At 37.7% G+C, this 15,779-nt stretch overlaps 1 protein-coding gene across 3 annotated transcripts in view; it reads left to right on the forward strand.

Annotated features, from left to right (window-relative positions):
* LOC143021898 (dedicator of cytokinesis protein 3-like) overlaps positions 1-15,779 on the forward strand; it is a gene marked incomplete at its 5' end in the record, with an annotated part of 69,296 nt that overhangs the window by 15,797 nt on the left and 37,720 nt on the right. For 2 of the 3 annotated variants that reach the window (XM_076179717.1, XM_076179718.1), the window contains 6 exon segments: positions 1,053-1,239; positions 2,766-2,911; positions 3,910-4,011; positions 13,028-13,165; positions 14,274-14,552; positions 14,988-15,147. In XM_076179717.1, coding sequence (XP_076035832.1) covers positions 1,053-1,239; positions 2,766-2,911; positions 3,910-4,011; positions 13,028-13,165; positions 14,274-14,552; positions 14,988-15,147 — 1,012 coding nt within the window. 3 annotated transcript variants of the gene reach the window in all.

The raw sequence follows: 15,779 nt of genomic DNA on the forward strand, positions 1-15,779 counted from the left end.
CACATCCCCACACAATCCACTCCCATTTACCACCCCTCCCTCCCTCTTTTCTTGGCTCCTCCCAGATGACAGGTGATCCTTGCATCTTGCCCACTGCCCTGGGTCAGAAGGAATGTAGCAAGACACAGCACATCCACAGCAAGACCACTTCATCTAATTGGTGAACCCCCCCTCTCCATCCCCTAATGCAGAAAAAGAGAAGACAGGGAAAAATCCCTTCAGAATACATCAAAATATCATGCACACATACTCCCTCACCCTCCCATCTCCCACCCACTCCCTTCCATGTATCACAGCATCATCCATACATAACCATTCTCCACTCACTCACATCTTCTGTCCTCTCCCTTCCCTCCTTCCTCAACAGACATTCCCCTCTTTCCCAATGCCCCTTTTACCCTATCCATTCATTTCATCTTTGGTCACCCTCTCATGTTCACTCCCTCCACCTCTGCCTTCCACACATCTTTTACTAATCTTTCTTTTTTAATACATAAAATGTTTTGTTTTTTGTTATGTATCAAAACTTTATAAGTCAGTCTTAGACAAAATCTATTATGAGGCCTATTTAACTTCTCAGTTTATTGTATCTGAGCCTTGTGTAGTACTCTACTTTTATTTACTAATGAAAATATGATGAAGGATTGGTTTGTGATCCTTAATTACTGAATGTATATTTCATTATATATTTGTTTTTTCATGTATGTGATATTTCTACTCAGTATTCTTTCATCACTTTTGGTTTTACAATATTAATAGATACCTGTCAGATTTAGTTAGTATGCTTACATCAGTGGTTTTAATTTAGTTCCTAACCTTGTCTTTAGAAATTTAAAGATGACGGTAGTTCGGACCTTGCCACCAGCAAGTTGGACCAAGGGCATGGCTCATTAAATTCCACTCAACAAAGTCCTCTGTAAAGGGAACTGTCCTAGCCTCCTGATAGGGGAAGTTCATAATGTTAAACTGAATCAGTCATCAATCAGTCATTTATCTATTTATTTGTGTATTTATTTTCTATTTATTTATATGTGTACATGTATTTTTTCAAGGTGACGTTACTTGAAAACATCCATGGAGCCTCTGACCAGTTGGCACGAGTCATGACTGCTGAAGAAGTTGTGGCTCACGTAAGTTCTCTGCTAAATGCATTGCCTCAGGATTTGCCAAGAGAGTTGGGGAAAGCCAAACTAAAGGCAATAAAGAATGCAATCAACTCCACCTTATTTGAGGATGATGGTAAGAGATAAGGAAAACATGGTACAGTAGAAATGTAAGAAAATCTATAAATAGTGAAAAGTTATATTTACTTACTGGTCTCTACTCCCACCCATTTCATCCCAACATACTCTGCTCCCATTCACCATCCCTCCCTCCCTCCATCCCTCCATCCCTCCCTCTTTTCTTGGCTTCTTGTGGATGAGTGGTCATCCCTGCTTCTCACCCACTGTTCTGGGTCAGAAGCAATGTAGCAAGACAGCATACCTACAGCAAGGCCACTTCATCCCCTTATGCAGAAAAAGAAAAATAGAAAAGATTGAAAGATAGAGAATAATAATTAAGGATTAGATGGTTTGTTGCCTCAGATCTTTATTGTGTCAGACCTACAGCCCTGAGCAATCCAACTGCTGCCACTGAGTCGGTACACAGATCACTCATGAAAGATTTTGTGAAGTCCTTTGGGTTGTGAAAGTGTAGGGTAATGTAAGCTAACATACATACATACATATACCAAAAGCTTTTTTTCCCCTTACAAGGGAGGTAGCCAAAAAACAAAGGCATAAAAAAGAGAGAAAGAAATAGGTGTGAGTGGAGAGTTGTTGTGAATGGATGATAAACTGATGCAGCCCAAGGGATTCCTCCTTCTTTTCTTTGATCACTTTTGAGTGAACAAGAATGGAGGGTTGCCATGTAAATGAAGTAGTGGGGGTAAACCAGCTTCAGCTGTTGAGATTTGCTGTAGATGTGCTGTGTCTTGTTGTATTGTGTCTGACCCATGAAGTGGATGGAGAACAGGGATGACCCTTCATTCACAAGAAGCTAAGGTAAAATGGAAAACAAATGTATATAGGATGGGTGGAGGGTGGGTTTGCTGTCTCCTTTAAAAGGGGGAGGAATCCTTTTTGTGTATGAAGAATAAATAAAATCATGTTAATGTACTTATTGGATAACATGATCCAGTTCCCTGCATTTTATGGATTTCAAATTAATATTCAATCTGTAGTTCCAGTTGTAAACTCTGTCGAGATCATTTTACCATAGTTTCCATATTTTCTCATCGGTCTTTATTTTTGCATTGAATTATCTTGGCAACAGACACCAAATGTGTAAGATTCAACCAAATTCACAGTACACCTAATACTACACTTTCCATTGTGTACTATTAGACATACATATACCAAAAGCTTTTTTTCCCCCCTTATAAGGAGGTAGCCAAAAAACAAAGGCACAAAAACCACTCACACCCATTCCATCCCCATCACACTCCACTCCCCTCTACTATTAGACAATAGTACAAAATCTCATCTCTGAGTGAATTATGGGATGAACCAGTGGGTATGGTTGTTTTCCTAGGGGCTATGGGTCTCCTACAAGAGAGAACTCAGGCAGCAGATTGATTGAGTGTAGTATTTTTCGTAGTAATATAAAAGGGTAAACCTAAATCAATAAATGGAAAGATATGAGTATGATTTTCTTTTATGAATAAAACTGTAATTCTTCCTTTTAAGTATATAAGAAGAATAACCACTTATAAATCATTGCAGAAGGACGAGGCCTTCTACTAGAAACAGTGTGTAGCTGTTTGAGGCTTCACCTAGACAGTAGATTAGAACTGTCATTGTGTGCAGAAATCTTGTCAGACATCCTCATTCTTACACACAAGCACACCTTCAGATTTCCTCACAATAAGGTAATTCCAGTTATAGCTGTTAAACAAATGAATCTGTGTTAATAAGCTGATCATCTATGCTCATTATTAAAATGTAGAACCTTAGTCAATTTGGATTGTTATTAAGATAATTAGTTTTAATTAATATTAAGAATTTGTATTTTATTGGTAATAATGTATACTTTATTATACTGCAACTGTCGCTCCGTTATGCTGTCCCCACCCTTAATATTGTCCTGTACCACTTTTCTGAATATACATTTAATTTTTTACAGAACCCTGTGGTAGGGGGGAAAGAATACTGCCACTGAGTATTCTCACTTGAGTCATAAAATGTGACAAAAACAGGACAGGGATAGGACTAGGCATCCTTTTCTCTGTAGACCCAAAGGGGACATACCTAAAAAAGCAAAGGCATAAGAAGGTCTGGGAGGAGTTTTCTTAGTAGAACCCTAAGGTTTGGGTCTTTTAATGTGTGTGGATGTGGTACATATGAGAGTAAAAGGGAAGAAATAGGCAGTATGTTTGTGAAAAGAAAGATGGGTGTGTTGGCATTGGGTGAAACTAAGTTGAAAGGGAGGGGCAAGTTTGAGTTTGGGAGTGTAGTTGAGTGAATGGTTTAAGATAAAGATTGGGCTGCATTAAGGTTGTGTAATGTCATAAAGATTGTTCAATGTGTATTTGTGTGGGATATTGCAGAAGTGTGATGGGTGGAATTAAGTTAGAGTGAGAGGAAGTGGTAGATGAGCCAGTCGTTTCTTGTGGCTGGGAGGGTATGTGAGAGGAAAAAGCACTTGAGAACAATGCCACTCCTCCCTTCCTTCACACCTTTGTCAGTCCTTGTACCCTGCCCACCATGCTCCCAAACTCCAACTTCTGTCTGTATATCAAGGGCGTTTTCCCCCTTACTATGGAGGTAGCCAAAGTAAAGGATATATCCACTCCCACTCCAACTTACACCTGTTTTTATAGTTTTAGGAATAATTTGTGTAATTATTTTTTCAAACTACTTTTTACAGCTTCCCCCTTCACTGCACATGGGTGTGGAGACTGTGATGTTGTCACTTGCTGATGTTGTCATTCAAGTGATTCTCTCATTGGACACAAGTGCACCGAATGCTGTAAGTAGATTTCGCAGTGTAGTTTGCTAGTAGTGTTTGAATTCATACTTTATGTATGAGTCTATAAAGCTGCCATATATAGCACATTGCTTTTGCACTTGGTTATGTAGTGATATAAGATATATATATATACAAGTCTGCAGGAATGTGGAAGCTTTTTTTTTTTCTTCTTCCTCTTTTCTTTTTATTTTCCTGTTTTTCATAGAAAATTTTAAAGATTGATATTTTGTCCCTTTTGGCATTGAATTCTTTCTTCAGTTGGAAAAGATGTCTTAATAATGATGAATGAACTTACCATTCATAAAAGTTCACTTTTGTAATGCCAAAAGGTGTACATCAGCATAATGTTTATTTGTTATTCATAGTATCACATGTAATAAAAAAGCTGTGATGGTTTTTAATTTAGATGTGTACAGTTACTTAAGTACACCTGGCTTCAGTTCTGTGTTTGCCTCTGTTGTTTATCAGTGAGGGCAAGGTTGTGTTAATGCACAATGAACATGCAGTACATATGTGTGTGTGTGTGTATTTACCTAGTTGTATCTTATATATATATATATATATATATTTACCTAGTTGTATTATATGGGAAGGGAGCTATGCTCATGATGACCCGTCTTTGTATCTCTCAGCATGAAGTTTTTTCTTAAAATCTTGAATAGTGTTTGCACACACTTTTTCTTTGTCTAATTTATTCCAAGTATCTATCACTCTGTGTGGGGTGCTATTTTTTCAGGTCTCTTCTGTAATTATCTTTTTTAGTTTCTTTTCATGTCCTCTTGTTTTTCCATTGTCCCATTTCTATAAATCATTCTTATCTAAGATTTCCATTCACTTCATAATTCTATAGGTAGTTAGCAGGTCTCCTCTTTCCCATCTTTGTTCCAGAGTTGGTAATTCTAATTTGGACAGTCATTGTTCATATGTCATTTTGGAAAGAGTTGGTGCCAGTTTTGTTGTTGCTCTTTGTATTTTTTCAATTTTTTTTTTATTCTTTTTGGTACTGGGTGTCCATAGTGTTGCTGCATACTCGAGTTTTGGTCTTATTAGTGTAGTTAATTTTTTTTTTATCATTTCCTCGTCCAAATATTCAAATGCCACTCCAAGGTCTTTGTCTGAGTTTACTTTTTTGACCTCTTCTTCACCAATTTTATAATCTCTCGATATTCTGTTTTTACTTTTTCCAAATTCCATTATACTACATTTCTTGATATTTAATTTCACTCCCCACTTTTGAGTCCATTTTCAGATCTTGTCCAAGTCTTGTTGTAATGAGTTGCAATCCTCCTCAGTTTTTACTTTCTTTAGTTTTTTGCATCATTTGCAAAGAAATTCATATAGCACTACTCCTTCATCCATGTAATTTATGTATATGGTAAACATGATCGGGGCCAGCACTGATCCCTGCGGGACACCACTTTTCATTTCTTCCCAATTTGAGAATTTATCTCTAATTATTACTCTCATTTTCCTCCCAGTCAGGACAGCTGGGTATTAATTTCCTGTCCATTTTAGAAGACCACCACAACCAGGTACCCATCATTATCCCCTGACCCATGTATACTTATATATTTCTTCATACACCCTATATTTACTATTGTCATTTCTCTTTCAGTGCACAACTCCAATATTTTTTCTCCATTTTCCTCCTTTCTTGGCACATCATACCTCTATATTACTCTATCAACTGGCTCATCTCATGCTCGGGTATTTTTATCACTAAACACCATTGCAATCTCATTCCTTCCAGAACCTTTCACACACTCATTTAATTTGTTCCATTGAGTCACACATATCAGTCACCAGCTGTACCACACATTTCTTCCCTCACCCTCTCTCCACTCTCAATATCGTATCTATCATATTCCCAGACTTCACCTTTCTTTTTCAATTTAGTTTCATTTGTTAATATATCCATTTTTCTTCTTATAAACATATTACCAATCTCATTCTGTTTGGTCTCATCTATTCCATATATTTGTACTTGGAAAGTCACAGCTACTAGATTTCTGGTTGGAGTCTTTCCCAGCCCTTCTTTTGCCTTAACTCTTCACAAGAGAAACTGAGAGATGCCTCATCTTGTCACACTGTTTCATTTAGTCACCATGCATAGGATGCCTGAGAACACTTTGGGAGTATTTATATCCCTGACCACAGGAGCATATGATAATGAAGAGATGAAGACTTCAGAGTAGTAAAGGATGGATTGAAGGCAGGCGAAAAGAGGGATATTAAAAGTTAAAAAAGCTGTTTGGCATTTCTCAGTGAATGGAGATTATTTTCTGGCAGAAATGAGTGTATGGTCTGTATGGGTGCCTCTATGGTCCTGATATATTGACAGCATGTAATTATACAGACAACACCTTGGTATAGTATGTATATAGATTATATATGAGGAAAAGTGATTCTGGTATATGGGTAAAGGGCATGGGTGAACCACATTTGACCCTCAAATGAAAGACAGATAAACATGGAGCTAGAGCCAAGTGCATTTTCTAGTCTTTTGCATCTGTGTTTTAGCTTTCAATGCAGGTAAAGCTTTCATTTAGGCTACAGCTTTTCTCATTGTTGTATCAGGCTAAATTGAGACCTTTTCTTCCCCACTTATATAAGATATAAGAAGTTACTAAATTGGCTCTTGTTTATCAGTCATTTTTGTGAATATTCTGCAGACATTAATATTACTTTGTCTTGTTGAAATTTTAGCGATGCTAGAAAGAAGAAAAAGGTAAATTGTTATTCTTAATAGTGATTTTTACTAGACCGAGAAAAAAATATATACCATGTTATTAAGGCCTGCCCATACTGGTCAGACTTCACCAGTAAGTAGAATATTTTCAGTTCATCTCTTGTTCATTACTAATTACCATAAAGGAAATAATTGTAGAGCATATGCTGCACATACTACATTCAAAATTATTTTAGAGCACATGCTTTGTAAATGTTCTGCTAGAGCATATTTCACATGGTTCTCCCTGCTCACTTTGTTATATATAGCTACAAAAAAAAATTATAGAACATACAACGCATTGAAACAGAACATGAACTTAACAAGAGACCAATTGGTAGATAACAAGGTTGAGTTCTATCACTAATGTATATCACAGGGAGAGGGATTTTTTCTCCCTTATAAGGAAGGTAGCCAAAAAACAAAGGCATAAAAACCACTCCCACCCATTCCACACTTGGGTTTTATGGATCAACAAATTACATGAGCATGTCAAAAACAGTGTGGAACATCTCCATCACACCATATTTGCCTTTTCATGGCAACCATTAAGTTGTCAATTTTCAGATTATCATCAATAAAATCCCAACCACTGCCCCAATTGACATGCAACTTGGCATGTGAAGGTTTTATGGGTCAACAAATCACCTGAGCATGTCATTAACATTGCAGGACCTTCTTCTTATACCATTCTTACTAACACCTATCATCTTGCCATGGCAACTGTTGTCAATTTAGAAATAATCAATAAAATCCAAACCCCTAGCACAACTGACATGCAACTTGACATGTGAAGGTTTTATGGTTCAACAAATCACCTGAGCATGTCAATAACATTGCAGGACCTTCCTTTTATACTGTTCTTACTAACACCTTTCACGTTGCCATGGCAACTGTTGTCAATGTAGAAATAATCAATAAAATCCAAAATGCTGGCCCAACTGACATGCACCTTGACATATAAAGGATTTATGGGTCAACAAATGACCTGAGCATGTCATTAACATTGCAGGACCTTCTTATACCATTCTTACTAACACTTATCATGTTGCCATGGCAACTATCATCAATTTAGAAGTAATAAATAAAATCCAAACCCCTAGCACAACTGACATGCAACTTGACATGTGAAGGTTTTATGGGTCAACAAATAACCTGAGTATGTCAATAAAATTGCCAGCTATGTAATAGGCAAAGCATAAATGATAGCCTGTCCAATACCTTAAAATTCATATCATAACAATGTAAGTATTATTTGTGAACAACACCCTCTATGACTATTACGAGACTATCTCTGACATGTCATACGTACATACATACATATACCAAGGCTTTTTCCCCCTTTCAAGGGAGGTAGCCAAAAAGGGAAAGGCATAAAAACACTCCCACCCATTTCATCCCTAAATACACTCCACACCCCTCCCACCCTCCCTCTCATCTGAGCACCTCCTGGATGACGGGTCATCCCTGCACCTTGCCCACCGCCCTGGGTCAGAAGCAGTGTCGCAAGACACAGCACATCCACAGCAAGGCCGCTTCATTTAATCGGCGACCCCCCCTCTCTGTCCCCCCTTGCATATAAGGAGAGGACGGGGAGAAATCCCTTCGGGCTGCGTCAAAATTTACTCACACATACTACCCCCCCACCCCACCCCCGCCCATTCCTCCTCATGCAATCACAACATCATCCATATACAACCATTCTCCACTCACCTCTGTCTTCCGTCCTCTCATGTCGACATGTCATGTATAAACAAAAACAAACATGACCTGGACGTATCACATAATATGCCTACATGTATTGAAATAAAGCTCAACTGTAGAATAACCAACGATCTTAAGCTGCTCATTTCCAGGAGAAAATGGGTTAAAAAACAATATTCTTACATTAAAATATTTTGTTCTTGGTGCCTTACCTTAATATTTTTACTCAGAAAGTTATTTTGCCGAGGTTGATAACCGAATTTCCATTTAAATCGGTGAAAAATTGTATCTAATTGAAGAATTGGACATACACTTGCACAACAACAAGATAATTTGAATACCCTGTGCATGCGCTGAATGCTTCAAGCATTCATACTAAGCCAAACAAAATCCAATGGGCCACAAAAGATGGCGATGTAAACAGTACGTGCGCGATAGTGGCGCTGCATGTAGTTTCACGCATACCTACAGTCTAGAGGCTGGGTGCCTTCAAATGGAGTTGAGGAGGTTGATGGGTTTTGAAAATGTACAGCAGGGAAACGATTCTTTTTTGTTGTCTCTCTTGGAGGACCACCATGAACAAGTACCTGTCATTGGTCCCAGTGATTAGATGATGTGAATCTGCATGCAAATATATAACATTTGGCAGTCTGTTGTGGACTAATTTTTTTTTTTTTTTTTTCTTTTTCTTTTTTCTTTCTTTTTCTTTTTCTTTTCTTTTCTTATGGAAATATTGTGTGGTACTAGAGGTTAGGTTGTTGATGTTTGAGTATAATGTTACAAGATTTGATATAATGCTGCCTTTGTTAGGCTATGTTTATTTGTTGTAATGTAAGGGTTGGGTAGGTTGAAAGGGTCATCTATAGAATTATATACCCATTATTTTAATGTGCTATTCTATAGGTAGGGGATAGGGCGTGAATGGAGGATTGCTGTATATGGATGATATTTTTATGCAGCCCAAAGGGCTTATCTCCTTGTTTTCTCTCTTTTCGATGTCTGTCGAGCAAGAAAGGGAGGGGATGAGAAATAGGAGCAAGTGAGGAGTGATTGTGTGTGGATGATATTTTGACATCCTGAAGGGATTTCTCCCTGTCTTCTCTAATTTCTGCATGAGAAGACAGAGAGAGGGTGATGCTGTGTAAGTGAAGCAGCCTTGTTATGGTTGTGCTGTGTCTTGCTGCATTGATTCTGACCTGGGCAGTGGACAGGGGGGAGAGGTGACCCATCATCCAGGAGGAGCCAAGATGAGGGAAACAAGGGTGGTGGAATGGGTGGGAGTGGGTGTGTGCCTTTGACTTTGCTACCTCCCTAATAAAGGAATAGAAACCCTTGGTATATAGATAGATGGCTAGTCTATAGGGAGAATCTTGATTTTCGAGTGTAGGTGTACATTTATTTTTTTATTTATTTTTTATTTTTTCTTCAGCTATTCACTGCCCTTAAGGCTTTATTTTGTATTGCATGTAGGTTTGGAATATATTATTCTACTTTTGAAGAAGTTTTAGCAGGAAATCTACAACCCTTCAGTGGCTGGCAGCAGCGCTTAGACTGGGAAGAAACATTAGAGTGTTATGTTTGTTGTATTATTGTAGGACTCTATATCACTGTCTTTCAGCAATAGGAAGGTAGCCATTAGCCATTTCCAGTTATCAATTCTCTTTATGTAAATTAGTGGAGATACTGAGAGATCTTGGTCCCAATCCAGGGACTTAGTGTTGGACTCATAGGGCTGTATCTCCAGATGGTGGTGAGGGTGTTGATGGGTTTTGAAGACGGGCAGTAGAGAGATAGTTCTCTCTGACGTCCATATTACAAAACCGCCACTTGCAGGAACCTGCCATTGATCCCTGTACATAATGATCATTCTGAAAGAAATTTAACATTTTTGTCACAGAATTATAAGAAAATATTGCAAAGTTAATTTGGTTATAGAGGAAAGCTGGGACAGCTTTGAAAAAAAAATATAACAATAATTTTGTCACTTATGTTATGTTTTGTATTATATAATTTTTCATGTCATGAAATTATTTGTTAGTTTTACATTGGTGATTTTTTACTTTTTTTTTTTTTTTTTTTTTTTTTTCATTATTGATTTATTTGTGCTCTGTAAGTTATTATTTTTTCAAAGCTACTACTAATATTATTGAGAATTAATTTTGCTTCATTAATTTTATTTTCTGTAATATCCTATGTAATTTCACTTATGTTTTACATAATTTCTCATTAACCATTCTCCTATTACTGTTGTTATGTATTATCACCATGAATTATTTTTTTCTTTTGACATGTGTATTGCCATTTGGGTTGCCTTATTTTTACAATAATTTATTTACTTTTTATAAAATACTTATTTACATTTATTACCTTCCTCCCGGGTTATTTTTTGGTGGAAATGGGTAAGGCTTTTTCAATATATATATATTTTTTCTTATTTCTTTATGTACTTGTTTCAAATAACCTTCTAGTATGAAAACCTAACTAAGTAAAGGCATGTCACAATGGAGTAAGTATATATTAACATAATTGTACTTGTGTAGGAATATTTCTCAGGGATGGCCATCTTCAGTGTTCATGGGTTTTACCTTAGCTACATTAGCATATATGAACAAATACAAACTGAATGAAATGTGGAAGTGAAGGAAGTGCATAAAGTATTGGAAATATTTAAAGCTCCAGGGCCCAGTGAGACCTTAAGTAGGATATATGGGGAACAACTGGTGGACAAGATTTGCAATGTGATTGTGTGTTCATTAAGGAAAGGGGTAGTACCCCAGGACCAGAAAAGAGTTAATGCTGCTCCAGTTCACAAAGATGGAATTAAAAGAGAAATCTTGACCAGTGTCTTTGACCAGCATGATGGCAAAATTGTGTGAGAATGTTAAATACAGGTGAATTAAGTCATCATCATCATCATATACCAAGGCTTTTTTCCCCTTCCAAGGGAGGTAGCCAAAAAGGGAAAGGCATAAAAACACTCCCACCCATTTCATCCCTAAATACACTCCACACCCCTCCCACCCTCCCTCTCATCTGAGCACCTCCTGGATGACGGGTCATCCCTGCACCCTGCCCACCGCCCTGGGTCAGAAACAGTGTCGCAAGACACAGTACATCCACAGCAAGGCCGCTTCATTTAAGTACTTTGAAGAAATTAACATTTTGGGAGATGATCAGTTCAGTTTTAAAACTTTGCATAGTAAATGCATAAGGCATTCAGTAAGAAATGTAAGAAGTGATAAAAATATTCTGTGAGAAAGGTTCCCGAGTCCAGGCACTGCCCCTTTTGGCTACACCTGCTGTAGATGGGGGAGTGGAGGTGTTTTGGATGTTGGTTGGTTGATAGTTCCTCTCCATTGGTGTTGCACCTATAGGAGATCTGTCTTCCTTACATCATCTCAGTGCTGTTTCATGAAGGCACACCTTGTCAATTGACCTATGGGCTGAGCTAATGGCCATGGCCATTGTCTTGGGGGCAGTAGATCTTCTGCAAAAGATTCTCAAGGCAACAGATTGAATGATTGATTGGGAATAAATTGAAAGACAAGCCTGAAAATGCAAAACAGTAAGGTTGTGATAAGATATAGAAAATTCAAGGGGCATATCGTGAGTGGAGAACAAGAAAAATATGCAAATGTTTGTATTTCTAGAATGGTAGAAGTTGTTAGTTGATATGAAGAAAATAGAAGGTATGACAGATTTTGGAGAGTATGGTCTCCCTGCTGTCTTACTGGTCAACACCATCATCTCCACCCAAAAGTGGAGCCCACATAGTCTTAGGATTGAGACCCCAAGATCTTTCTCACCATCAACTTCAACCAACTTTCCACCAGTTGTTCACATAGAGTTGACAACAAGCAACTGCTTTCCTCTTCCTTCCACTGTCTGGTAATATAGGAAAAGCCCAATATTTGCCCAGCACAGCAATCCAACTCATATTCCCAGAGAAATCTATGGCAGGAGTTGAGGACTACTGCTAGCTGCTGTGCTGTGGGGACTCCACAATTAATTGATTGGGAGTTGTGCAATCCATCTGTGGGAGAAGGGAAGTAGATTGGGAAACCTGTAATATTTTTTATTTTCATTCTTTGGCAGATTACACAATGAATGGGAAAGGACAGTAGTTAAGGTTGTAACCTATGGACATGAAGGTATTGGCCATCACTCATTCTTCTCTCTATTATTCTACAGATGAAATGTGATTGAGTAATATGTTGTTTGAATGGAGTTTAATACTTTGGGTATGACTCCAGTACTATGTCAGAATGAGTTTTTAACAAAAGTGATACAACAACAACAAAGGATCAGGGAGCATCACGTGCATAAGTAGTTCAGATTTAGTTTATTGTTTTCATAAGACAAATGAACAAGTTGATGGTCTTTATTTCCTAGTAAATCAATAGAATACCATCTGTCAGCAGAATATGTGTTGTAATGGTGTGTAGATATATCCCCCTATGCAGACTGGTGTTCTGTGGTCAGTAGTAGAAATCTGAACTATTGATGTCTTTTCGGTGTTGCTTTGTAGCTGTGCCTCTAAAATCCTTGTCCCTTTTTCCTTCTGGTTTTGCGTGCTGCCTCCAGGACAGTCTAGTTCCAGGTTTAACGAACTTGACGCAGTTCCTTTCTGCCATGAAGTCGAAATTTGTTCCGACACATGCGGCAATGCTCCTGGGAAGCCTGGGCCCTAGCAGCTCCAATGTAGAAATCCTCACTCTCTCGGTACTACTAGAGCAGGTTTCAGTGCCAACTTATTGTAGTAGTTGGTTGAACTGCATTGTTACCTTAATGCTCAGCAGCCTTATGTGTAAATAACCCCAGTGCATGACCTCACGCTGTCTAACATTGCATGTTAGCCACATGGTGTGGGATCATGAATAGAGTTTGTCTAACCTCTTATTAGGGATGATGTCGACTCTAGAGTCATTTGATGTCATCTCACATTTTCAATTTTGATTGCCTGTGAAAAGTTTATTTCCTTAGCTTGCAACAGAAAGCTGTAACAAGTGTTGGATTTAAATGGGTTTATTATAGTTACTACAGTTTTTTTACATAATGTACTTTATAGGTTAGTCTCAGACTTCTGTAGCCATTAAGATAAGTTAACTACATATTTGTGAATAACTTCACCAGTGAACAGTCTCCTGAAATACAAAACTAACACTGTTTAAATGTGAAACTGGATGATTCTATGTTGTATTGACCTATGTGTACTAAGGAATGATTGTGTTGTCCATGAGAAATGCATAATGAGGTAATGAAAGTGCAAAACATGTGTCCTGTATAAGAATGTTGTAAATGAGGAATCAATTGATAGTGTAATTATAACATTAAATCTACAATTCTTATGCTTATTAAACACCACACACAATTTAGATTAATACATTTTATACTTGTACAAGAATACTGTAAATGAAGAATCAGTTGATATTGTAATTATACTTATAACTTTAAATCTACAGTTCTTGTGCTTATTAAACACCACACACAATTTAGATTTAGAATACATTTTACAGGGGTGAATAAAATTTTATTTCCTAAGATATAGATGCATTTGTTTATAGGTTTAGATTTGTAAGAAATATAGCTATAGGTTTAGTTTTGTATAATTTATTAGTGAGCTTTTATTAGTTTTGTTTTCATTCAGCTATGTGAATATACATTATAGTTTATATATATATATATATATATATATATATATATATATATATATATATATATATATATATATATATATATATATGGGTTCACAGATCTGCAGCATCCATCATGGAAGCTTGCTGATAACAAGTTTCATAAACAGTTCTTTATTGAATCATTACTCCTGCAGGGAACATTCGTGGCTTGCCTGATGGGGGTCTTCCAGTTGATGAACGAAAAGCATTATGCACGACTGTGGGAGTTCCATAGTAACCATGGGACACACAACTTGCGCCACCTGCTACACTCTGTAATCATTCTTTTGGCTGATCTGGTCAAAACTGCAGTGTTCCCACCAGACTGGTTTGTTATGAGAATGGTCACCAACCACACCATTCTTACAGCCATGCAGGAAATTGCTCAGCCACTTATCTTGTCATTCCTCAAACAAGGAAACTTTGATAATCAGGTGTGTGCACTTTTCCCCTTTTTCAGTTATGATGAAATAATAATAATAATAATAATAATAATGATTGATGCTTTAATTTTCACTGATTGGAACCCTCCCATAGATATCTCTGGGAAGGCATATTGGACTAATATCTGTTTTGTATTAGTGTGAGAGTATTTCTAAGTCTTCTCTCCATTCTCCTTTTCCCGTTTTTACATTTCCCTTTCTCCTCTCCCTTTTCCCTTTTCTTCTCTTTGCTCTCATCTTTTTCCCACACCCCTCACTCTTTCTGCTTCTCTCTGTCTCCTCTTTAATGAGGACAAGGGATTCACTAGATCTCAATGCTGAAATATTTATTTTCATGGAATATGAAATGAAATCTATATGTGTATCTTTTCTATTTGTCATATTAAAAGGTTGTTCATGATGCTTGCATTTCTTGTTTTCCCCTAGCTGTGGAGCACTTACCTGAATTTGGCAGTGGGTTTCCTGACTCAGCCATGCTTGCAGCTTGAGCAGTTCTCTCAACAGAAGCGGCACAAAGTCCTCGAACGCTATAATGATATGCGTGTCCTCATGGGCTTTCAGATTTTATCTATGTGGCACAACCTTGGTAAGTGTAAAGAGCATGGTCACTTGATAGCTAGTAAAATCTGGCAGCTGTTTGAATGAATGTATAGCTTGTGACTAACACTCCAAGCAGGAAGAAAGAGTGAATACAGCTATCCCTTATTATGTTAAGACAAGATATGATCAAAACTTCCAGTTCTGTTTCATCATACAATGTTGGGTTGGTGTCACCCAGTAAAGTAACTCATTGTGACCCCCCCCCCACACACACACACACAAATTGGAAGAAACAATACTGTGTGCAAACACTATACATGAATTTAAGAACAAACTAGATGTTGCAAGATACAAAGATAGGACACCACAAGCATAGCTCCCCTTCCCATAGAATACATACATATACCAAGGCTTTTTCCCCCTTACAAGGGAGGTAGCCAAAAAGGAAAAGGCATAGAATCATTCCCACCCATTCCATCCCTGAATACACTCCACACCCCTCCACCCTCCCTCTTATCTTAGCACCTCCTAGATGACAGGTCATCCCTGCACCTTGTCCACTGCCCTGGGTCATAAGCAGTGTCACCAGATACAGCACATCCACAGCAAGGCCGCTTCATTAAATCGGCGACCCCCCCTCTCCGTCCCCCCATTGCATAAATGGAGAAGACGGGGAGA

The sequence above is a fragment of the Oratosquilla oratoria genome, chromosome 43, assembly GCF_046742065.1.
Source record: "Oratosquilla oratoria isolate Oo_2021 chromosome 43, ASM4674206v1, whole genome shotgun sequence".
Classification (NCBI taxonomy): Eukaryota; Metazoa; Arthropoda; class Malacostraca; order Stomatopoda; family Squillidae; genus Oratosquilla; species Oratosquilla oratoria.